Source organism: Carettochelys insculpta, chromosome 26 (genome assembly GCF_033958435.1).
Source record: "Carettochelys insculpta isolate YL-2023 chromosome 26, ASM3395843v1, whole genome shotgun sequence".
NCBI classification, from domain to species: domain Eukaryota; kingdom Metazoa; phylum Chordata; order Testudines; family Carettochelyidae; genus Carettochelys; species Carettochelys insculpta.
This window is the reverse complement of record NC_134162.1, coordinates 6855111-6881583: the sequence shown is the minus strand read 5'-3', so window position 1 is coordinate 6881583 and position 26473 is coordinate 6855111. Positions and strand designations below refer to the sequence as shown.

Genomic DNA, 26473 nt, shown 5'->3' with positions numbered 1-26473 from the left:
AGAGTTATGTCCAGGCTGATCAACAAGGGCTAAAAGGGAATGGTAGATTTGTTCCTAAGTTGAAGAGAACAGAACTGGTGTAATTCAGGCTGAATTCCAGGCATTCAGTTTCAAACTACTTCTTGAACAATGCCTCTCAGCCTGTTGTTGTGTGTCTTTTCACATCGGTGATCACTGGCACTGCTTTGGCCTTGCTGTTCCATACCGATGAAGGTTGGGAGAACAAGTAAAGCAACAGAATTGGATCTCAAATTGAACAGCTTCATGCCAAACCAGTGAAGATACCAACTCCCATTATCCCAGCTCCACGGATACTTCTCTCAGAGCTGAGTACCGTAGGTAAGTGCTTACTGGGAAGAAAAAAATGCTCTTGAAAAGTATGAGTATTTATTAGAATAATTTCTGTTAAATAAAAGAGTACTGCAGATTTAATTTCACATCTTGGCTATGCGCTGACAAAGGAGAAGTTACCAACTACAGCAACTAGCTCCTGTCTCAAGCCAGGGATTAACTAATGCCCCTCCCATACCTTGCCCTACCCCCCACCCACACCGCCCAACTCCAACCATTTCCATTTTATTTCCCAACTAGACAACACTGTTGGCAAATCAAGACAGCATGAAATTTACATCAGTTAAAAAAAAACATGAAGTGTGCCAATGCATCAGGAAAACTATCCTATTAGATGGCATGCTTCTCCCCACTAGCATTTTTGCATGGAAGTCAGCTGTACCTTTGTCTCAAAGGATGACAGACAGTTTTAACATTCTGACCATGCTCTGTGGTGCAATTTTAAGTGTTGCTGCGCCACATACTAGATTCAACACCTGAATTCCCCCACTTTCCCACATCCAAGACTTTTCTTTTCAGAGACCTCCCCCAAAGGTTTGTGCAATGACACTCAGTAAATACAATCCAATGCTTTAGCACAAATTACAATACTCAGTTCAGCACAGTGTAAGGCATGTGGACAAGAGACATCAGTAATATGCAGCAAGATGTGAAAGAATTCCAAAACAGCAGGGCAGCATTGGGGCTTGAAGCTCCAGTTGGTTAGATTTCAACCTCACTTTGTATCCCTGATTTCTACCATTGAGGCCGAAATCCAGTTTCTATCAGTGTTTCTGAGCTTGTCTGCATTTGGCTGGGTGGTAAAGACCAATTCCTTGTGTTTTATTCTAATATAAAAGCAGAAACATTGGCTGAAGCTGTAGGAGAAAAAAAAACGAGCACCAAAGATCTTTGTAGGTGATCAATTAAAATGTCACTGTGCTAAGTATGAGAGGAGTAAACCGGCCCAGCCACTAGCATGGTCACAAGAAGTTTTGTATTTGAAAAAACAAGGCAAACTGATTAATTACGAAACGCTCTTTTCGCAAGTAGCCCAGGTGTTAAAAAATTCCCACAAAATTAAAAAGTTAAGATTCCTCCATCTAAAAAAAAAAAGATTATATATATATGCGCTGAAAGTGACCCACACAGGTCTGAACAGCACCTTATAGTACAGACTAAGACTTAAAGAAGTGATCTCACATTTGCCGTCTTTAATTAAAAAAGAAAAATATCTGGCTATGGTTGGGATGACGTGTGGGAACACTTCAGAACACAAGGCAGAGGCGAACTGAGCAGTGTTGCTCTCCAGGCCGTGGTAGCAGTATAAAGGGAAAGGGGCACTTCATGCACAAAATGTATCTTACAAAATACATATCCAAAAAAAAAAAAAAAAAAAAAAAAGCGAAAAACCCCACCTTGCTCTAAATGGCAACACTCTCAACACTTGCTTCGCCACAGGCTGCTGCCCATGCCTTGCTCAGAGGCGGCATATGAAAGGAGGTGGGAGAAGGAAGAGGGGGGAAATCCACGTCTCAGTCTGTTTTCCAAAAATCTCTCTTTTATAGGGATGTCTTCAGTCATCTTATATCAGACACAGAGCTCTCATTAGAGTCAGAGTATGAAGTGGTCATGACAGGAGTGCCGTTATTTGCCAAACGGCCTTGTCTCAAGGTTTGAAAGTATGAGGCCTGCACTGGCTTGTGGTACTGCAGAACTTTTACAGCATCTTCTATCTTAAACCATTCCCTTTTCCTTCCTGTGGGCAGAGGAACATATTAGTAAAAGCAGCAAGAGGACTGAAGATAGGCATTTATCCCTTCTGTCAAGCTTTTGCAGTTGACTAGCATTCTGCCCATGTGAACTGCAATTAAAGAGCTACAATGAAGTGGGCTTGCAGCCCAATGCCAATTCAAAGATCCCAAGAAATTTCTCTCACTAGTCTTTTGATCTCATAGCGACTGAAGGGTCACCCTAGACAAGAACAACACAGATGTCTCTAACCTTCCACAAAAGATGTATCGCTAGAGCAGTAACTATGATCCACCTGAGCGTGGATTTGGATTCTGCAAGTGGGGTGGGGGGTGAGAAGGGTGTTAAATGTTGTTTCCATGATTTCCAAGTGGGATAGAAAACCAAAATATAAGATCTCTACTGATTTTAAGGGAATTCATAAATTTTGAACTCAACCTATCCAGCCATTCTCTTTGACATGCTCCTGAAAAGTAGGAAATGATGGTGCTCTCTAGCACACGGACTGGCATGAGGAAGTGCTTTGTCCTCCAAGGTAAAATATCTTTACGTATTTCATTTATCTCTGTAAGGAGTCTTCTCCTGAGGAAAGCCAGCAAGAAGAGGGCAATTATACCTGGGTTTTTAAGAGTATTGATAAACATCTTGCAGGAATTAAACTGAAACATTTGGGGATTTAATAGGAATTTAAAAGCACAGCTTTCAGGAGTGAAGGGTCAAGCAAAAGTGTGAGAAACAAACAAAACATAAGTCCCTAATAAACTCACTGAGCCAACTCTAAAGGATTAGGGAGCAAAGAAGGAATCAACAACAATCACATTTTTGCTTTCTAAAGAGCAAGCCAATAGAATTCAACTATTCTAACAATGCATAATAATAGTGGGGAGTTTGCATGCTTCTTTATGAGGGGAAGGTCTTACCAATATTGACAGAGTCCTCCCAGTCCTCCAACACTTCTGTGACGACAAGTACATAAACATATGTTCTGTGTTTCCTGTCCCGATTCTGAAAGGTATAATGTACAGAATTATGACATCTCTCTCTCAAAGACAATACCGAAATAAAATCCTAAAATCTCCCTTTCGGTTCGAAGGGGAACCCTAAAGCAGTCCTGGGAAGGTGGGATAGTGTAGGCCTTCCCTTACAAAGGGACCTTTGTCTACAGTAGTTTCCTATTTCATGGTCAAAGAAGGTGTTCAGAACGGATTAGTGTGTATAAAATAGCATACAATAGTCCACACACAATAAATAAGCACAAAACCATTCCATGAAGTCTTGCTTTTTACTACTGGTGAATGGCATTTAATAAGAGATCTGATCTGGACCACAGCTGATCACCAGTCTTCCCAACTGAAGTGGAAACTGAGTACTGAGCACCTTTTTTTTTTTTTTTTTTTTTTTGGGGGGGGGGGGGGGGGGGAGGGGGGGAGAATCAGGGCACACTTTTTTCCCCCAAGTGCTTTTTCTCCAAACCTGGTTGTCTAGTTTGGCCAACATGCATACTGCCACAATCTTAGAGATGTTTTGCTAAAATATTGTTTTTGCAATAACACCATACAATCTAAACAGATACTTTAATAAAAACTTACCTCAAAAATTCCTACTAATCTTCCTAATGTCCCTTTCACTCCAGCCTACAGAAAGGTACAAACAGAACAACAAGGTTTAAGGTTTTTAACTACAGCTCAGCTCATTTCCTTATTTCCAGATTGACTGCAATGTCTAAAAACAGGAAGCAAATGCTGCAAGTAGTCAATTCACATGAACACAGCATTATCACGAGAGGTATGATGTAACTGTGGCACAGGGCCCAAAAGCCTTGGATCTAACTTAGCAAGAAATCAGTTTGACACCTGGCTCCGTGGTTAGCCCACTGGCCTTGTAAACTCAGGGTTGTGAGCTCAATCCTTGACAGGACCCTTCAAGGGTCTGGGGCAGGCTGGATTGGAAAAAAAACTGTCAGGGATGATAGGTCCTGCTCTGAGTGCACGGGACTGGACTCAATGATGTCTCAAGGTCCCTTCCAGCTCTGTGAGATATGTACATCTCTATATTTCACTCACGTATCAATATACCCTCAGTGATACAACAACTCATGCATGGGGAACTGCATAGAACAAGCACATCACTATCTGACCCTAGATAAAACTTGCTTAGTAACTACTTTATTGTTGCTGATTTATTGCAATCCTCCCACCTTTCATTAGGCACAGCACTTACTCCAGGACTCTGAGGTCACAAACACTGGACACTTCTGAAATAGTCTCAGCCATATGAAAACTTGTTTGTATACAAACCTTTTTAAAGCACACTAAAAAGAAACAAGTTTATCAGTTCCCTGATGCATCCTGTTCCTGAGGTCTTCAGAAGTGATCTTATCATGAGGTATCTTCCACTCAACTGTGTACAGTATTAGTAGTCACGGCTAATAAAGTGATCTAACTGAATGCACACAAGTGCTTTATCACAAATTAGCAGTGGTTCTGGAATTTCCATTATGTTTCACCAAAAAAATTTGTTTGGTCCAAACATTGGAAGTATTAACTTTTTTAAAACAGCTGGGGAAGGGAGATGGAGGGGTTTGTTTTCAACTCACCTTCAAAAAGACCATCATCCTGGGAGTTCCTTTCTGTTGCAAGCAGTCTAGTTCCAAAGTCAATCAGTGCTCTAGCACTTCTATACAATAGCATTTCCAACTCATTTACTACTCCACTGTCTCCTCTCTGCTATTTCTATGTTGGAGTTACAATTTAAATGGACCTGCCTTTCTAATTATGATGTTTCAAATTTAAGGAATTTGCTCTGATGTAGAAATTTTGCAGTCTTTTCCATTACCTGCTTTATTTCAGTTGAGACAGAAGCAGCTGATATATATGCTTACTCCTTCCCTTATTCAGGAAAACAGAACTGCATGGATGATCGCCCAGAATGCTTCTTAATTAGCCAGTTACAAATTTAAAAATAACTTTTTGCCTTAATAAAATGAGTTGCCAATAGTGGATTTGGGGACAGTTACACCTGAGCTCTCATTGAATCACCTTTGCCATTTTATGTCAGGGTGATGGCATAACTCCAGAGAACACAACAGCTCACTCCACATTTCAGGAGTGCATAAGACTGGTGTGTATCAGTTACAGTAAGCAAATACACTGCAAAGAACTCTATTTAACTACCATGCTCTCTAAGGTAAAGAAACCTCTGCTGCTCTAACCTGAAGCTTTTCTTCTGTTTGTGTCTCCTTAATACACTGAGGATCATTGGTCTTTTGCCACTTGCCAGTATCATATTTTGCTATATTTTAGATTTTTAGCAGCTCAAGTTCAGCGTGCCATGTTACATACAGCTTGGGAACAAGAAAACAGAGTCGTTCTTCCTCAAAGGATACGTGCAATGGATAATGCTACTTTCATAGCAAAAAAAACCACACACACACCTCAACAAAAAGAATTCAGAAGAACTAGTGAACTTTGGGAAAAGAGGTTCTTTTTAAAGCAGAACCATTTTATACTCTCCAGAGAATACAAGGAAATGAATTGCTAGGGGAGACCGCTGGGTGTTGCCAAGGATTTTCACAACCGCAATTAACCCCACCTGCATTTGAAACGCCATGGGTTTACTCACACAATGAAGGTGAACAAAGTACAATGTTCAATACTCTGCCCCACAATCCTCCTCACTGCACAGCTGGAGGAGGAAGACTCTCTCTGCTTTCATCTGATCTGACTTCCAGCACAAAGCGTAATATTTGGGGAAGGAGGAGTGGAAGATTCTGAAAAAACCCTGAAGTGTTCACGCTTCAAGATTCTGATAGATTTTTAAATACTTACAAGGTGCATGAAACTATTTCTTTGACGGCAATACAATACAGTGCCAATTGTGCTGTTAGTTAATAAAACATGTCAGTTATAGCCACATACAAATTTTGATGAAAGAGTTAAACAAGAAAGACATTTTGATATTAAGAGGCTTGAAGTGGCACTATACATAAGTATTTTTAAATCTGATATGTAGATTTTGAGGACAGCTCAATACACACAATGCCATCCTCATCCATAGGCATAATACTCACCTGTGTATGGCACCCCACAATTAGGGGCAAAACTGGGTGCTTGATAGCCCACTAGGAGGATTTGAGAAATGGCATTGGCACAAAGGCAAACTGAGTTTGAGACCCCAATCTAGACCATCCCAGACAGGTGTTTGTTTAACCTGCTCTTCAAAATCTCCACTCATGGAGATTCCACACCTCCCTAGGTAATTTATTCTACCATTTAACCCCAGTCTCCAATACACGCGGTGAACCATGAAGCATATTGTAAATGTGGTTTGGTGGGCTGGTGTGGTGGCTCAGGCAGGAGCTCCTTGGGCACCACGCAGCACCTTAGGGATTTGGGCGCCATGCCGCCTGGCTCTCGGGGATGCATGGCTTGGGTGGCTCCGGCAATTCACCAGGGTAGGGTGCCTGGCCGCAGGGGGTGGGGAGTAGGGGCAGGGGCCTGGCTAAAGGAGGTAAGGGGGAGAACATGGCAATTGGTTCAACCACCCTGAGAGTTAGCAAGATGTTCCTAAAATCCAACCTAAACCACCTATACTGCAATTTAAGACCATTTCTTCCTGTCCTATCATCAGAGGTTGAGAATAATTTTTTCCTTCCTCCTTGTAACAACCTTTTAAATAGCTGAATGGCTATTAAATAGCTGAAATTCCTTTTAAATAGCTGAAAGCTAAGTTCACTCTCACTCTTCTCTTTTCTAGACTGAAGAAACAGTTCATTCAATCTTCCCTCATAGGTCACAATTTCTAAAACTTTAATTATTTTTGGTCTTTGTACCTTTTCTAATTTGTCCACGTCTTTCCTGAAATGTGGTGCCAACTGAGGGCCTAATCAGCGCAGAATAGAGCCTAAGTATTACTTCTTGTGTCTGGCACACAACATTCTTGCTATACATCCCAGAATGTTTGCCTTTTTTTTTTTTTTTTTTTTGGCAACAGTGTTGATTCATATTTAACTTATGCTTCACCGGGACCCCTGGAAATTTGTCTGTAGTACTCCGTCCTAGATCATCTCTTCTTATTTTGTATGTGTGAAACTGATTTTTCCTTCCTAAATGGAGTACTTCACATTCATACTTGGTGAATTTCATCCTACTTACCTCAGACCATTTCTCAAGTTTGTCCAGATCATTTTGAATTCTAATTCTATCCTCTAAAGCACTTGCAACACCTCCCACTTTGGTATCGCCCTACAACTTTATGACTGTGACCTCTATTCCATTAACTAAACAGTTGACGAGGACATTAAACATAACCAGTACCAAAACTGATCCCTTCAGAATCCCACTTGTTAGGCCCTTCCAGCAAGACTGCAAACTATATTGATAACTACTCATTGGGAATGGTTATCCCACCAGTTATACACCCATCTTATGGTACAAGGTTGTATTTCTCTAGTTCATTAATGAGATGGTCATGAGAGACTATCAAATGCTTTATTAAAGTCCAGGTATACCATGCCTACCACTTGCCCATTATCCAAAAGGCTTGTTATTCTATCAAGGAAAGCTATAAGGTTGGTTTGACGTGCATTGTTCTTGATAAATCCATGCTGTGACTTGATCACCTATCTTCTAGATAACTGCAAATGAATTCCTTAATTATTCCCTCGATTACCTTTCCTGGTACAGAAATTAAGCTGACTGGTATGTAATTCTTTGGTTGTCCTTATTTCCCTTTTTATAGATGGGCAACATATTTGTCTTTTCCAATCTCCTGTCTTCCTTGATTTTTCAAAGGTAAGGGCTAACAGCTCACACATCTCCTGAATCAGCTCCTTGAATATTCTGAGATGCATTTCATCAGGCCGTGATGACTTGAAGACATCTAACTTGCCAAAATAATTCTAACTTGTTTTTCCCTATTTTAACTTCTGAACCTTCACCATCATTCACTATGTGCAATCATCACCAACTTTCTTGGTGAAAGCCAAAACAGTCATAAAGCACCTCTACTATTTCCACAATTTTCCGTGGAAATGGCAAATGCTTCAGAGGATGATGCAAAAATATAGTTGACAAGCATGAAATTGCCTACCTATGGTGGAAGCTTCCTCAAAACCTCATTAGTTGTTTGCTGCCTTATGGCTTGTTGTATGACTGTTTATAACCCTTACAAAAATATTTTAAAAGTGTTATTTTATACAACTATGGACCTACCTATTATTTATATGAACATCTAATAATCCTTTCCAAATGCCCAAAAAACTCTTGGCTTCAGATAACCTGTGGAGCTCACTGTTAGATAGCCTATGTGTAATGTAAAATAATATTACTTTACCAGTTTTCAACATGCTGCTTTTAGTTTAATTGAATGTTCCTCCTCCTAACTGAAGAAGAGTATACAGGAGTATTCTATTTATCTTCTCAATATCATTCTGTATAACTTTGTCACCCCTACTTCTAGAACAGTCCCATAAGAGGATGGAAGGAGTTAAATGATCGGTCTTTCCATGCCTCTAACTATTTTCATGATCAATCTTTGGTTACCCACACAAAATATTTTGAAAAACTATTTTGGGTCAAAAACATTTCTAATCTGTTTCCTAATAAATGATGGACCTCTGTGATTCAACAGGTATAATTAAGATCTTCCATACCAACTCTCAGACCATTCTAGGACATGTCTTCGTCTGAAAGCTTTCTGTATTTTTTTTTTTAAACAAAAGAAACTGCACTTTATAGACAATGCAAAAAGCAACCCAATACAATCCTCAAAATTATTCTAGCTTCATTTTAACTTCTTTCAATTAAAGGTCTCAGACGAAAGGTCTTCTTCAAAAATAGCTCTTATGTTCAACTATACTACCTTTCTTTTCAATTCCTTACCTAGTTTTTTGCCCCCACTGTTTGTAAATTCAGCATCATGCAAGACACTGTCCCTTTCCTCCCCCTGCCACCAACTATCTTGTCTTCAACCCTATTATTTCTAAAATCATTGTTTCCACATCGCACCTTCACTTCCTCACACCTTGATTACTGGAAATCTTCCCAGTCAGCTACCCCTACCACTGTACAGCTATTTTGGGACCTATGAGACACACCACTCCCTTACTACTAAAGAGAGTGTATGCAATATCAGTTAAAGGAAGGGAAATTATCAGACATTTAAAATTTTCTTAAATAGATGACAAGATCCCCATTCTATCTTTATTCCTCTTGTAAGCCCCACATATAGCCTATAGTGTTCAATTTAGAAGTAATGCTCACAGAACTATAGCCAGTCATACATGAACTTTGCACTTGGCATTAAATTATTTTTACCCTTTTCGAGATGAAAACAGTCACAATAAAAAAAGTACAACGGTGTCACTGACAATGCAAGCACTATTTAGTACCTGCAATAAATTGCAGGAATACTGAAAAATGAATCAACAGGCTGAAAATTTTTCTCACAACATGAAAATTATTTTGGCAGCAGGGGAATGAAAGAAAAGGAAAAGAATAAGAAAACTTAGCCAACCACCAATGATAGTGTTCTTCTGGGAGTTCTGTTCTTGTTGGATACATACCTCTTCACAGACTTCCCGCACAGCAGCCACGTTGGGCTCCTCCTCCGGCTCCATACCACCTCCTGGAACAATCCATCTATCTGGATGGCGACTACTGCTCACCAATAGCACCTACCAATGAAACCAAAAAGCTCTATTTCAAAGCAAAACAGAGTGCAGCTGATGTGTGTACTTCAAAAGCATACTACCAGGAGAGGACTCAAATTAAACACAACACACACACACGCAAGTTCTCATATAAAGATCCCCTAAAACTGGTCAAACTGGGGTGTGTGAAAAGTATTTTGCTTCTTTCTTGTGGGGCTTAATCTTCCCTAATCCCACCCTACTTAGACATTTGCACATACTCTATTCAGTAAGCTACTCCAAGTTCTCCAAACTGTTCCGATCATTATTACTCTAGAAGAGTGGTACTCAATCTTGAAAAGACAGAGCACAGTATGGAATGCAGCCCTGTGATCAGCATTCAGCTTCCTCTGCCTTAGATAAAGTGGAATATGTTAGATCTGTGAAAAGCGGTATCTTCGTATGTCTGAGTGCCATCAGTCTAGAAAGAGTAAAAAAATAAATACGTATTCCTATTTCAGCAAAGCTTCTGAACCAGCAAAACAGGTTTGAACATACGAGTAGAAGCAATTCAAGATTTCCCCTAAATACAGACGTTTTGGGGGTGTTTTATTTCATTTTATTTTTTTGGAGCACCTTTCGTTCTAGTGTTCTGTTCTGCTATGAAATAGAATGTGGTTTTATTTGTTTGCTTATCCGCTCCCATCAACAAACTGTTAATCCCAACTGGCTGGAAGTTCTCCCAAAAAATACCTGCACCTTGTGTTTACTGAACCTGCTTGTGACTCATCTACACAGAGATACAAAAGCAAAATAAATCCTCTGATATTTACCCAAGTTTTTAAGTGATATTTATTGATTCATTCCACTCAGAGCCCTGTTGTTGCATTTATTTCACTTGCACAATTACCAAATCAGTTCTACACTAGGATGGGCAAGGTACAGCCTACCGGCTAGATCCAGCACACCAAGCCTTCTGATCCAGTCTGTGACCCTCCCCAGTGGGACCCAAGACAGGCTCAAAGCTTCATTATGGCAAGTCAATGCCATCTCTTACTATTAAATAGGCCCCACACGCTGTCCTGCAGCCCAGTCTCCTATCCTAGGCTCCTTTCTGCAACCAACCTCCATACCGGACCCTGCACCCCGTCAAGAAACGTGCAGCCCTTGACTGCTCACCAAAATCTTGGAGTGCCCCTCACCCCATCAGAAATGGCTGCCCACTCGTGTGCTAAGCCAGGGGCAAAATGGAGGACGGGCCCCTCAGGTGCCATGAACTTTCATAAAGGGGGTACAGCACTATCAGCTGCTGGGCCTCAGGCTCATCCATCTCCTTAAAAATGTTGAAATATGTTACTGTTTTTATGTATGTGTGTGTTCACATTTATATACCAATTAATAAAGTTTCTATATGCTACATATTTTCTTATATGCGCCAACAGGATTTTTTTTTCATATGAACATAACCAAAATTTCCATCAGTTTGGATTACATTAGCCAGGTGGCATGGGGGAGAGGGCTAACTGCAGGGACAAAAAGTGGAGCCCTACACAAAAAAAGTTTGCACACCCTTGCACCTAATGCTACTGTTTCACAGACTTTTCAATAAACCAGTCTAATTGAGTTACAGGCCAACTAACTCAAACATTTGTAAGTAAGCAGCAGAAAAGACTACGCCTATACTGATTTCTCAATACTTAGTAAGAAATGAAAGATTAGAGCAAATTAGCATGAGAAATTCCACATGCATACGACTGTACGTATATTTTAAAATGTCATTGTGTGGAAAGCAAACTTAAAACTTAGAGGTCCCTCCACTTTGGAGTTTATATAGACTTTTCTAACAACTGACTAATTCACACAGTTTGTATTTTTGTATGGCTAGAAAGCTTACTTGTAAGTTACACAAATCTCACGCCAAAAGTATGTTAAAAACATCCAAATTGAAAAAGTCAAGCACTCAGAAGTTCAGGAATGCAGGAATTAAGGTTGCTAGTAAGATACTGAATCAGCCCTCTTGTGTATTTGTACTACTGTACAATCTTTATATATGTGAGCACATGCCATTCTTCTACACTCTGCTCCATAAGTATGCAAAGACTGAGAAGTCAGTCAGTACTTTCAGAGACTCGCTGCCAGTGGTGCCTCTATTTTTTCCCATCCATGGGCAGAATAGTGTATTTTTTATGTACACCAAGGCATATGCAGATGTGCACCATCAATAGAAACACATGCTGCCAGCTATGGGAACTCTGCTAATCAGGTGGATCGCACCTGAATTTCACCTGGGTTGCTACCCTTGCACGCATCTTATTGAACATATATGAATAACGAACACGGCCACCTGCTCTCAGTACCAATATTCGGACCCAAACCAAGCACCACCCACAGCAACCCATAACTGAAATTACATGCAAAATTGGAATTGGAGGAATGCCATAGCATCAGGCAAATCAATTGAGAACAATGCAGGCTGTCCTATGATTCATGGCCTATGCAGGTGCCCAGGAAGCATCAACAAGCAGACTGGATACAATAGGTGAGGGGCAAAAGGGTCTGGAACCCCACCAAAACCCAGAATGGGGGTCACCACTTAAGAATCAAGGATACTCAGTGGTTAGAGCATTGGCCTTGCAAACCCAGGGTTCAGAGTTCAATCCTTCAGGAGGCCTTTCAGGGGTGTGGGGCAGGTTAGATTTAAAAAAATCTGTAAGAGATGGTGATAGGTCCTGCTTTGAATTCAGGGGACTGGACTCAATGACCTCTCAAGGTCTCTTCCAGCTCTCTGAGATATGTATCTCTCCATTCTAAATGTAGTCTCCATAACTACAAACCTGATTGCCCCCTCCTATCTATGCAAAGCATGAACCAAGTCCCATAGGAAAAACAGTATGTGATTATGCATTCAGACGTTCAGTTAAGGTTGAATGGGCAGCCTACATTTCAGCAATTTGAGTGCTTAACTTTTGCAACCCTAATGATCTTTTAGTCTTAGATTATGGTAATAATCAAAGCATGTTAAGCACTCTCCAGAAGACAACATAGCCCTTGCCCCAAAACAGCACTCATTTAAATCACCAGTGACAAATCATGATGGTTACACAGAAAATGCTAATGCAGATGTGCACAGCATTTTCCATATTTATGATCTTGGCCTAATAGCGTAGACTGGGATTCCACTACAACTGTCAACATCTGCATACCCAAACAATCTCCAATTATAAACCAATATTGAGTCATTATGGAAAAATGCAATCTGTACTAAAAAGTCCTTACCTTGTCACCATAGTGTCTCGTTCTACTACATTGAAGTTCTGGGATATTATACTTGTTTATCACCAGCATTACATATAAAAGGAGCCTGGATTAAAGATTCTTTACTTCAGATCAGCTGGTATTATTAGCAAGAAAAGTGAGACAAATAGGATGCTATCTTCTGCATTTCTAAAGAGAACGTTGCCATGCTTTACCCCAAACTAAATAGGAGCAATATGAAGGAAGAGGGGAATATCTGTTTTCTAGTCAAGGGAAAGTATACTTGCTCTCAGAAGGCATTTATTTTCATTTGGGAGGCCACCTGGAATATTAACAAGGCACACACATTTGTGATCAATTTGCAATTGTGTGGAAATGCACATAAGATCCGCTAATAAGTCACAGTAGTAAACAGAGTGAATAAAAAAAATCAATTTTTAAAAATTTAAAAGTTTAATTTAAATTGTATTTTTGATTTTTTTAATCAATAAAACAATTTCTTTTAAAACAGAAATAAATATAATCACAGATACACTAAACACACACTTACAGTCTCATAAAAATGAATTAATGGCTCTAGCCTGTCCAGCCAAACTACTGACTCTTGCTTCTTCAATTTTCTTGGCTTACAGATTGTTTTGCAGCAAACTAAAAAGTAACATGTACAAAGAAACACAAACTGGAGGATTTTTTTTTTATTCTGTGCTTATGTAGTGGTGGACCTTGGCCAAGCACAGCAGAGCAGTTAGTTAAGATGATGTCAAAGACAGGCACACAATAAATAGGAAAGGACAGAGTTAGCATACAAAAGAACTGTGGATTGTACCAAAAACAAAGAGGGAAGACATTCAGCGCACACAGAGTTTTCTATAACCCCCTCTTCGAACACAGAAAATGGACATTGCTACTGGGTTTAAGAAAGACCCTATCTGCGAATATTTTGAAGAAACCTGTTCACTGGGTAAAAAAAGGACATGTCAATTGTAAGCAGTGCAAGACAGAGACTGCAGCACCTAGTTGCAAGAATGAAACATAAGGAAAACTGCTTACTTGGAGACAATTGTGTGGATGAAGATGTGAATATGGCTGAGTGGATCAACTGGTTAGTAATTTAAATAATTCACCTTGAAGTGCACCATTCTTCAAGAGACTCGGACTTTTATAACTGATTTGCGAAGTAAATTTCCATGCTGTTTGCTGTGTTGGCTCTTGCACGGTGAATAGTGACAGGCTAGCACAGCTACCTCTCTGAATCCTCACAAAACAAAAAAGCAGTCCTGTAGTGCTTTAAAGACTAACAAAATCATTTATCAGGTGAGGAGCTTTTGTGTGACAGGCTCACTTCAGAGCCAGGTCTGAAGAAGTGGGTCTGTTCCACAAATGCTCCTCACCTAATAAATTACTTGGTTCATCTTTAAAGTGCTACAGGACTACTTTTTTGGTTTTGCTGTTGGATGTTACTAGAAAAAAATTCAGCTTAACTAATTAAACAAGCCATAAGGAGTAGCTAATTATGTTTAGAATTTGTCAAACAAGCATACAGAACAGAAAGCTGCTGTAAGAGAAGTCTAGAGTTGCCAGTTGCCTCTTAATTTTCTTATTTTATAGCACAGAACACCCACCTCTTCTTTTGGAACATCATGGCCACAGATCACAGTGGTGATGTCATAAATCTATTCCCAACTTCACTTTGGCATAATTCAGGTTTTCCAAGGGAACTGCAAGTCCTCATGTGTTCAGTGGGGCTTAGGCCAAAAATTAAGTGCATTCTGCTTAGCTTTTTTGGTACTTTGATTTAAAAATTAATTAATCCTGTTGATAATTTAAATTGCCTTGACTCAAATCAATCCACCCTGGTGGCAAAGGTTTATAAAAAACACAGTTTAGCAATGTAGAACAAGGCAGTGCCCCCAATTAGACACCCCACTGCTAAACCTGGTCTGATTTCTGGCATTTAAGTTAGCTTACGTCTTCAATACCCTTAGTAATCGAACAACTGGACAACTCTCAGAGAAGCAAAGCCCTGTCATTCTCACATTCTCAGTAGTTTGATCACATACCTGAAAGGAAAGGAAACGTGCTCTACAGCGGCATCTTTTACTATTTTTAACAGGATATTGCTACTACTGATCTCTTAACCAGACAAAAACCTAGATAACAAAGCATGCTGTGTTCTTCGAAAGCAAACAAACAATGTACACAGGGAAATTCATATGTTTGAAAAGTTGTACTCCTAGTATAAGCATGGAGCTCAAAGATCTCAAGTAAACTGGATAGTATGATCCAAGACTGAACATAAACAAAGCAATAGAGACAATTTTAAAGTTTTGCAGTCTGCTTAGTGATTGGGGGGAGGAATCAGACCTACTGTAAAGTAACATTTTTCTATAAATCATTAAAACATGCTTGGGAGGAAGAACAGGAATGTCACATACAAGAGCAAAACTTGAAAAATCCACCTCTGGCTGGAAAGCTTTATTTTGTTAGTCTTTAAAGTACTACAGGACTACTACTTTGTTTTGTGAGGATACAGAGAGGTAGCCATGCTAGCCTGTCACTATTCAGCATGCACGAGCCACCAAAATTCCTCCAGAATTCAGTTTTTAAACAATTAAGTTTCTAGTAGGTGAGCCAATTAATCATAGTTTTAACTGTGCTGTTAAACATTAACTAGTCTGGAAAGTTTTTGTACATTTTCAAAGATACTGATTTCAATTACAACACAATGTACAGTGCTCACTTGATATTTTATTTGCAAATATTTGCACGTAAAAGTGATAGTATTTTTTTCAATTCACCTCAGAGTATTTCTTTTGTTTTTACACTGCAAATATTTGCAATCAATATAAAGTGAGCACTGTACATTTTGTATTCTGTGTTGTAACTGAAATCAGCATCTGAAAATCAAAAACATGCAAATATTTAGATAAATGATATTCTATTGTTTAAAAGCACAATTATCACAATTTTTAAATCACAATGCCTCAAAAAGACAGGAGTTACGTAACAGCCTATCCGGAAAGAGCCCAGCACTCCAGTGATCACTGCTGCTGGTACAGTCCTTAAGGCTGTTGACAAGTTTTGCTACCTCAGAAGTGTATTGTACTCCAGTAAAAATATGGATCATGATGTATCTGCTCTATTACCCAAAGCCAGTGCTTCCTTTGGAAAATTGATCAAATGCCTAGGGAATGACCATGACATTAAACTGCTACCTTGGTATAGAGTTTATCAGGCAGTTGTCCTGAATATCCTGATGCATAGCTTGGAGATGTGGACAATATACCACCACATTTTGAAACTCAAATCAGTTCCACATGCGCTGTCTGAGGAAGATCACCGATGTCAGCTGGTGGGACAAAACTCCTAATATGAAGGTTCTTAAGCTGTGTGGTGTCATGGGAACAGAAACAATTCCTATTAACAGACAGTTTTGCTGGATTGGTCATGTTATTAGGGATGGATGATACATGAATACCAAAGGTGGTCTTCTACGGACAGCTTGCTCATGGAAAGCACCCTTTCAGTGGCGCTTAGTAGCACTAAGTATAAGTGCTATAAAGACACCTTAAAGGCCAAAGCTTCTTGTTGTTCTCGAAGCTACAAACTAACATGGCTACCTCTCTAATGCAGCATATCTCCAAATTATCTGGAGACTCTAGTGCACAACAAAAACCAACAAGAAGTCCTGTGGCATCTTATAGACTAATGGATATTTTTGGAGCATAAGCTTTTATGAGCAAAGACCTGCTTCATCAGAGGCATCTGCCATCCACCATCCTATACTCATTGTGGCTTAATTTTGGCTCACCAAAATCAAGACAATTTAACTTCTGGTCCCTCGGCCAGTGATCAAAATCACAACTACTCAAGTCCAACAAATATTTCAAACAACATGTGTTTTTACAGCTTTCCTTCTTTCCTCAAAAAAGGAAGGGAAAAAAAGCAATGCACTGTCAAGGGACAAATTATCTTCCACAACATCACTTATGTTTCTGGTAAAATGTATAACCTCAATCTTAAAGTGAAGCTAAGAAAGGGGTGAGTACCCTTACATATTACATCCACAGGGCAGGCAACTAGCACTTCTCCCTTTCCATTGCCAAGCAACCCTGCAGAGAAAGGGGGCCTCAACATGGCTTCAACAGAAAGCCTGGCTCTCTTTCCATTCACGGTCAAAAAGCAGCTGTAATTAAAATAAAATCCCTCCTCAGTTTCCCCCCTCCCAATTCCCTAACACACCCCCTTAAAAAGCATTTCAAGTAGAGTTACTATAATGGAGGTTTCCTGTCAAGCATCTATATTACAACAAAACACAAATGTAGGGGAATTCTATAAAGCGCTACTCCCAGCTTGATTAAAACCAATAGGGATTACAAAGAAAATGCCTGGCACTTGCATATTCCTATAACCCTTCCTGCCCCAACCAACCCGCACCCTCGCTTCTCGGCAGTATTCCTTTTCTGCAGTGAGATCATGCAAGTGGGAAACAGTATTTCTCTTGCAAGCAACCTGGCTAAACAGTAGGGTTGCTGCAGAAAGATCTCTCCACTGTGCAACAGACCCAAATGTAACCCAAGACTGAAACATCAAAACAAACATCTTTGTCCTTTATGGAAGCAGAAAAAAATAAAATAAAACCACAGCAGAAGAATTAACCTGATAGCAAGGCCAGGCTGATATTTCAGAAGAAGTAGTTACCATGCTTAACTGACCTCATGACAAGACAAAAGGACTCCTCGTGTAGTAATGTACGTACTTGCATTATTTAAACATTTTAAATTCTAAAGATTGTATTTCTTACAAAAACAGTACAAGAATTTTAAAACTTTTCTCCTCTAAGAAATCTGAAAGTTAAGAGCTCTATCCCTACCAAATTTTGTTATTTTCTTTTACTATAGTGTCTAATGCATTTAAAAGTAGCAAATATAAAACAAACATTGCTACATTAGCACAATTCTGGGAATAAGATTAGTTAGTGAACTGCTGTTGGAGAAGCAGGAACACCAACATATTACCAAGACGCTCACTCAAAAAAGCCACTGCAATAGTTTTTGCCTCTAATCAAACACAAAGCTATGGGTATTAATAAAAAAATCAAAAGGTGAGTAAAGAAGTCGTTAAATGAGAGGCTACAACTGGTCATACTGCAAGGAAGTTACTAGTGGAGTTCTCCAACGATCTGTCTAGGGACCAATCTTAAAAAAAAACATTTGAATAATTACCTTGGTACAAAAAGTGAAAGTACGCTCACAAAATGTGTGATGACACAGTTGAGAGGTACTGCCAGTACTAAGGAGCACAGGAATGTCATACAAGAAAATTTGGATGACCTGAAAACTAGAGAAATAGAAATGAGATGAAATTTAATAGTTAAAATTGCAAGGTCTTGCACTTATGTACTGAAAAGAATATTTGCTATAAACTTGAAATGTATCATTTGGAAGCAACAGAGGGCAGGAAAGGGCACAGCACATTGGCCGATCACAGGAGGACTATGAACTGCTAACATAATATGCCTGTGGAAAAAAGCTAATGAAATCCTAAGATGCACGAAGCAAGATATTTCTAGTAGAGAAAGGGAGGTGTTATCACCTTTTTACAAGGCATTTCAGAGATCTCATCTGGAAGACTGTAAGCAATTCTGGTCTCCCATGTTTAAGAAAGATAATTTAAACTACAACAAGTTCAGACAAGAGATACTAGAATGATCAGATGAATAGAGAAGCTACTTTAGGAGACCAGCCTGGCTTATTTAGCCTAACAAAACGAAGGCTGAGGGAGAGATGGTTGCTCTCTACAAGCATACACCAGGGAGGGAAAAAAGTTATTTAAGGTAAGGTCAAGGTTGGTGCAAGAGCAAATGAATATAAAGCGGTCAAACAAAACAAAGCAGTAGAAGCATCACACTTCAAAGACTAACTAAATGATTTATTTGGTGATGAGTTTTCGTGGGACAGACCCACTTCTTCAGATCAATTTCATTTCCAATACAGACTGACCTAAGTACAGAGGACCAGGAGGCTACGCTCCAGAAGGCTCTAGGTGACACGAATGTCCTTTCCTATAGACAACCTCCTAACCTGAGAAAGGTTCTCACCAGCAATCACAGGCTACACCACAGTAATACTAATCCTGGAACTTTTCCTTGCAACAAACCCCGCTGCCAATTTTGTCCACATATTTATTCTGGGGATACCACCACTGGACCTAACCATGTTAGTTACAAGATCAAAGGCACATTCTCGTGCACTTCCATCGACATGATATATGCTATTATGTGCCAACAATGCCCTGACACTATGTACATTGGACAGATTGGGCAAAATCTTCACCAAAGAATAAATGGACACAAAGCAGACATTAAGAAACTCAATACACATAAGCCTGTCAGCGAACACTTCAACAGAGTGGACCATTCTGTTAAAGACCTGAGAATGTGCGTCCTGGAACAGAGAATTTAACAGACTAGAGTGAGAGATTTGTAAATTAAAGTACATGTTCAACTTCGACACATTAACACATGGTAGGAACACAGACATCAACTCCTCATGCATTACAAGGACCGCTTCCCCTCCTTTGATGCTCATAATTATCTCAGACAGGACAATTAACTTCTCCCCACCTCTCACCCCCTTCTTTCCATCCTATTTGATCTGTCAGCTTTTACTGCAATTTTTTTTTCTGGTTCAGGGGAGTTCTCTGAACTTATGTCAGTCTGTACTATAAATGAAATGGATATGAAGAAGTGGGTCTGTCCCACAAAAGCTCATCACCAAATAAATCATTTTGTTAGTCTTTAAAGTGCTACATTGCTACTCCTTTGTTTTGTTGGAGTACAGACTAACACAGCTACCTCTCTGTTACTGGTCATAAACAAGTTTAAGCTTGAAATTAAAGAAAGCTATCTAACCATCAGAGGAAGAAAGTTGTGGATCAACCTTCCAAGGAGGATGGTGAGGACAAAAAACGTAACTGTCTGCAAAAGTGAGCTTGATAAATTTATGGCAGGCATGGTACGATGGATGAGATTTCCTACAACGGCACATAGCCCAGTTTTACCCTATTAGCAATTATCTTGAAGAGCTGGAGATGGCAGTTAGTACACAGTTCTTTCCCACATGGCTGGCAGGTGGGTCTTGACACATGTGGTGGTCTAAATGAATGCCATATTTGGGGTTGAGAAGGAACATCCCCAGCCCACCCACCTCCCAGTCACTAGCATAGCACTCAGGGGAGGATGTTTTCCATTCTTCAGCAGCATGGGGTACAAACTCACTTTCTGTTTCAAACTAAAGACTGAATTCTCTGCAACTTAAAGTCTACTTCAAGATCTGAGAACTTCCATCTCTTAACCAAAGGTTATGAAACTATAACAAGAATGGAGAGAAGTTCAATGGCCTGAAATGTGCAGGAGGTTAGACTTCATCGGGGCATGCAAAATACACTCTACGGGCTAGATCCAGCCTGCCAACCCTTGTAATCCAGCCTGCATCTGGCCCCTATGGCTGCGGAGGAGCAAGAGCTTTGTGTGCTGCCCCCATCTTGAGCAAAATCTCTCACCTCCTATCGGCCAGAAACCAGTTAAGAGATTTTGCTGGGAGCAGGGACAGCACAGGAAAAGGGTCAGTGGGAACTGAGAAACTTTGCTGAGGGCAGAACAGTGGATGGGCACAAAGAGCCACATAGAACAGCCTTTGGGCTGAGGCTGCTGGCAGACAGAGAAATCTCACTGAGCGAACTGCTAGCCAGGAGCTACTTAGGTAAGCACCTCCCAGCCAGAGCCTGCCTCTGGCACCATACCCCTCCCCCCACCACTACTTGACAATGTCCTAACAGACTTAATGATTACCTTCCTTGAAAACACATAAATCAATTGCAAAAATGACCTGGTACCACCGTGCCATGGTGCCCTGAATAATCAAAAGAATATACACCAAGGTTCCTCCATTAAGAGGGAAAGTCTAGCCTTCTGCTACCTATTGTTAACTCACTGTTACAGTCAGTGCAATTTAAAGATAATGTAGATTCGATCAATCTAGACTAACTCTAAAAATGCTGTCCATCCATACAAATATTAATATGGCCCTGTATCAAAACTTAGCAATCTTCTAAGGATTCTAAACCTAACTCCCCTTTTCTTATATTTTTCAATCTACCTTTAAAAATATATCAGACCTTCACAAACATTTTATTCTGCTTTTGAGAATTATTTTATGACTATACCTAATGTGCACCCAGAATGTTCAAGTACTCAACAAATTTTACAAAACTAAACATAAGGATCACACAGTATACACATATAAGCCGGTCATTTTGCCCATTATACAAACGTGGCCACCTCTGGTCAAATGGTTAACCTAGTGCCCAATAATTTAGTACAAGTCAACAAAACATCCATTTGCTACTCCAATATAATACATGGAAACGGGCAGAATTATCTGAGTCTGTATTTGGTCAGGCTGCTACAGCTAATCCCTTCACCTGCCAAGACTGTAATCCAGTAATGTACTATCACTAAATGCCGTACTCTGCTCTGTCACATTACACTGGTGATTTCAATCATTCAGATTTTTTTCCCCCCAAGACAACTCTGTAAAAAAGTACTGTACTTAATTTACAAAAGAAAGCCGAGGCATACGAATGCAGTGAGTGCCATATCACACAGCAAGTCAGTGATAGAGTTGGAAACAGAACCCAGCAGTCTTGACTTCCCAGATGCCCATTCTCACCACAGAAAGTTCTAGAAGCAACAGCTGTGAAGTACTAACAAACAGAAGTACCTTTCAGAAACACACCAAAATTCACCACACATTTCAGCATACCTCACAGTGTGAGAAAATGTATTCTCATTGTTGCAATATATTTGAAATCCACAAAATGAAGAGAAAGTTTATTTCAAAAAAGTACATAACTACTATGAAGCCACTACACACACTAGGTTTTACTTGCAAAGTTCATCAGCTGTATCTTCAACAAGTTCAGCTAAATTTATAATAAAATACAAGTTCAACGTCTCTAATCCGGCATCCTTGGGACTTGACCAATATCAAACAAGAGATTTTGCCAGACCACGGGAGGTCAATATCATCTAAAAGCATTACCAAATACTTCCTTGGCTTACTGGGTTCTTATAAGAAATTTAGGGGTAAATTAGAGCTAATAACAGCACAGAACACAGAGACAGGACTGGTGACTGTAAACAAACATCATGGGACCATAAGAAACTTGGCCACACCAACTGTAAGTGGATACCCAGCTGACAGATGTTGCCAGACAAGAGATTAGAGGTTCAACCAGCATTAAAAAGACAAGACAAGCCTCTGACACCAGTGACAAAGCCATGGCACTGTTTCTCAAGAACTCAGAAAAAATTGAAGAGAAGAACAACTGTTCAGCTCCTTCAATTGCAGCACTGTCTCCATCTGTGTATTTGTACAATGTGCCTTATATCTTGCTTGGAGCCTCTGGGGCTGAAGTAAGAACAATCCAAAATAATTTCTTCCCTTCATGTACCCAGGACTTTTTCCTATTCCTCTACATCTCATCTATTACAATGACTGTTGGCTTGATCATTGGTGAAACAGTTCAATGTGTCCTCTAAAAAAGAGCAACCCCATTCCTAAAGCAGTTTGCATTTTATTTAGGCATTGAGGAAGGATTAACATCCACACTACTCTAACTAGTAAGGCACTCATCTCAGGCAAGGTCCATGGCAACTCAAAGCCAACAAAAATATCAAAAATGAAATCAAATTAAAGTAAAATTGCCACACAAGCTACAATACTTACATATAAGGCTACATTTTAGTCAAAGGTATTATTAGAACAAGTCATGGACAGGTTGCAGGGCGGTAAACAAAAAGTCATGGCCGGTGACCACAATCCGAACTAGAACTTGGCCCCAGGAACCGCTGCTGGTGCTGGGGGAGGAGAGCTGACAGGCCTCCTACACATGGCTCTCCACAGCTCCCCAAAAGAGGATGGCATATCCCTGCAGTTCATAAGAGGAGAAGGAAAGGCCAGGGGATTCCTCCATGTGCTGCCTCAGTCACAGTCTCTCGCTCTGTAGCTCCCATTGGCCAAGAAACAGCCAACGGCAGCTGGAGTTTGTGGCTGGTGCAGCACGTGGACAATGCTTATTGTCCTTCCTTCTCCAAAGAAGTTGCAGGGACATGCTGGCCACTTATGGGCAGCCCCCTGTGGTAAGTGCTATCCTGAACCCCAACATTCCCACCCCAACCCAACCCTGAGGCCTCTTTCCATCTTCACACTGCTCTGCCACAGCAGTAGCTAATGCAGCTGGCCCAGGGCTGCCTCATCTGCTTAGGCAGCCACTGAGACAGCCACACCAGCAACTACACAAGTCCCAGAATCTCCATAACACACTGCTTTACTTATGAACTGCATACAGCTTCCCTATGTAAAACTAAGGCAAAACGCAAAGCTGGTTCCATGATTACTTTGGCAAGCAAAAATGAAGGCAGACAGAGATGTTAGAGAGATAAAGGATCAATCCTCAGTATATACCATGTAGCTATCAAGGAAGTTCTACGCTTCTCTCAACTATGGCTTGAAACAAAAAAATACAACCACTGTTCACTGCTTAGTCAGACCTAAGCATGTGACTTCTACTATGTGGCTTCATGGAGGCAACTTTATAAAGGATAACCAGGAATTATCAGCACAGAGATTTAGTTAAAGCTAGGTGGCTATCTATTCAAAGATATTTCAGCAATGCACTTTTCAGGCATTCAAGAAAAGCACTGTGGAACACACAAACTAAGGACAAAGGTGCAAGTAGACATACTCGGCGAGACATTACAGAAGAAAGGAAGATAAGCTATCAAGCAGCAGGATTTAGCATGAGCAATCTCATGAACAGCATTCAAAAGCTAATCCAGTTCCACTCCCTGTTGTCTATCTCCACTATCTTTATTAGAACTTGCTACAAAAATGTAAAGTCCTGATATCACTGCTTCTCAACGAGGAGACCATGGATCAAGGTTACTCCCTAAGACTTCCCTCAAACAGTTCAGGAAGGCACCTTTAACACAATTTTTGTAACAAGGATACACCATCTCACACATTTAAATAACCACATAATTTATATTTAATGTTCAGAGTACTTATCAACTATAGCTAGAAGTTTCTCTGAAGGCTGTTCAAAATGGTGTATAAAATGGTAAATGACGCATTTCTTGTTTACCAGATAGCAATAAAATTTAACTTGTGATTTGTGTCAAGCTCTAGGTAGATGGAAATTCAAATGCAGTTCAAAAGACACTTTAAAATGTAGCTTTTGGTGTTTCAAAATTAGTTAGATAAAGGTATGTTTCATGTGTTGCATACATAAGATTATCAAAATATTCTTAATTTAAAACTGAAGAAAATATCTGTAGTCACTGAATAAAACTCTTTCTGGTCTCTATACCTTTCAACATTTTGGCAGATCTCATCCTCTCTAGTCTTCAGTTATTGACTGGAAGAGGAAACAAGCTCTTCTCTGTTTTTACAGTATCCGCTGGTTTAATTGCTTCCTTCCCGCCCCCCCGCCCCCCCCCAACTGAACTTATGAAGTCTGCACTGGACAGAGATATGCAGCTACATGTGCAAGGAGAAACATGAACCTACTCGTTAGGAATCAGAAAATTTACTAAGGGTCTATACCTCAGACAATTAAAAAGGGCTATTGTATATTATAAATACATACACAATTGTAAAAGTTCAGACACCTACTAGCTGGAGGACTCAAACTCCCAAACCACGGTGCCAACTCCGTTCAATTTAGGAAGGTGATCTCAACTTTCAGGTCTAGAAATCGTTTTGGGATTTTGGGTTTTGTTTTCTTTCGTTTGGCAGGGAGAGGAGGCTTTGGCCAGATTTTTTTTCTTGGAAACTTCCTACATGCCATATGGAAGTAGATTTTGAGTATAGAGTGCAGATGCTATACTGTATTACTAATACAGCGGTATTTTTATTTTGCTTTAACCATAAACCTTTTACATAATTGAAGGAAATACAAACAATAGTCAAGTTAAGCCTTAAGAGCAATAATTCTCAGATTGCGATCTGTGGAAAGCTGGACGATCACATGGCTTTCCTTATTTACAGACATTAAATCACATTAAAGACAGCTGAACATACATTAAATACTTTCTAATATTACCTTTCCCTGTAAGCAACTGCTCTAGTGATACCACAGAAATGTTATCTGATCATTAGTGCGCAGGGAGATGTTCATAGCTATCTTAAAACATAGCTGACCTTATGAAAAAGGTTTGAGAACCTCTAGGAGTGCTTACCTAGCACTCTCTTTAGGAAAGCTCCCTGTAGATTATGCACACTTTCATAGTCTCCCGCACCCAGTTTTATTCCTCATTCAGTAGTAAACTGGAGAGCGCTAATGTCCTCCTCTTTGCAAAACAATTATTTCCTGCAACATTCCCTCAAGACATTAAGTTGACATTAAGCAACCTGTCCCTCTTTGGATAAGTCAAGCATGATTATAGCAGTAGCCACACCAACTGACTTTTTTAAACAAAAAAAACCCCACTAGAACTGAACATTTATTACGTGTACTTTCATTAAAATACAGCACAAAGTTCCAGTAAGTGGACTTCCATTCTACCTAGAGCAGAAATTGAATGTGTGATATTTTCTGGCCCTCTGCCTCAAATCCTTATTGGAGAAAAAAAAAAAAAAAACTATAAAAATGTGTTGATTTTCTATACAACTAGCAGCAAACTTTTAAATTAAATTTTTAAAACCTGTAAGATATTACAGGTGCTAAAATGCAGTACTTCAAACTTCTAGGTTAGGTTACATACGAAAAAACAGAATTATACTGCTTCCTGTAAATAGTTATTTAAATTTCAAATCTCTCCCCTTCTCTCACACACACGGAGCAATTACAAGAAACTACTCCCCGTAGTTTTTTCATCCTTTTCAGAGTACTTTTATGCTAACTATTGCTAGAAGGCTCTCTGAAGGCTGTTCAAAATCTCTTTGAAAACGACTTTTTTTTTTTTTTTGAGCCAGACCTTCCTCTAAGGGGGATCTATGATTTCTCAAAGAACAGGAATATAATACATGGTCTTCTGTGCACTCCTCATTGTCTGTGCACTGAGGCAATTTTAAAAAGTTGGTTCTTCTATTTGTACTTTAGGTTTTCTTCTTAAATTATTCTTTCACTAATTTTAGAGAAATTTTTGCAACAGAAATGTGCTTCTCTCTACAACTTGAGGATAGAAACCACAGGATATGCGGAAATAATGTATTCCATTTGTACCATAATCTCATTTAGGAAGCATGTCCTAACACACTTTTTTCACAGATCTTTTTTAAAAAAAGATATCTACCCCATCTATAGACAAGTTAGTTGAATAACTGTTTTAAAATAGGCCACTTAAAGTGGTATACTAGGGATGCAAGATTCTGTTTGAGCTATCCACTGGACCAGGGGTTCTCAACCTTTATGAAAACACCTTAGATGCTGTTTTTCTAC

At 39.7% G+C, this 26473-nt stretch overlaps 1 protein-coding gene across 1 annotated transcript in view; it reads right to left on the bottom strand.

Moving 5' to 3' along the window:
- Nucleotides 1–560: 560 nt before the first annotated feature.
- The window catches only part of NUDT3 (nudix hydrolase 3), a 29741-nt gene continuing 3828 nt past the window's right edge, over nt 561–26473 (bottom strand). Inside the window, exons 2-5 of the mRNA XM_074977854.1 lie at nt 9647–9757; nt 3672–3716; nt 3003–3087; nt 561–2089 (exon numbers count right to left, since the gene is read on the bottom strand). Coding sequence (XP_074833955.1) covers nt 1911–2089; nt 3003–3087; nt 3672–3716; nt 9647–9757 — 420 coding nt within the window. The 3' untranslated portion in view covers nt 561–1910. The remainder of the gene's footprint in view (nt 2090–3002; nt 3088–3671; nt 3717–9646; nt 9758–26473) is intronic.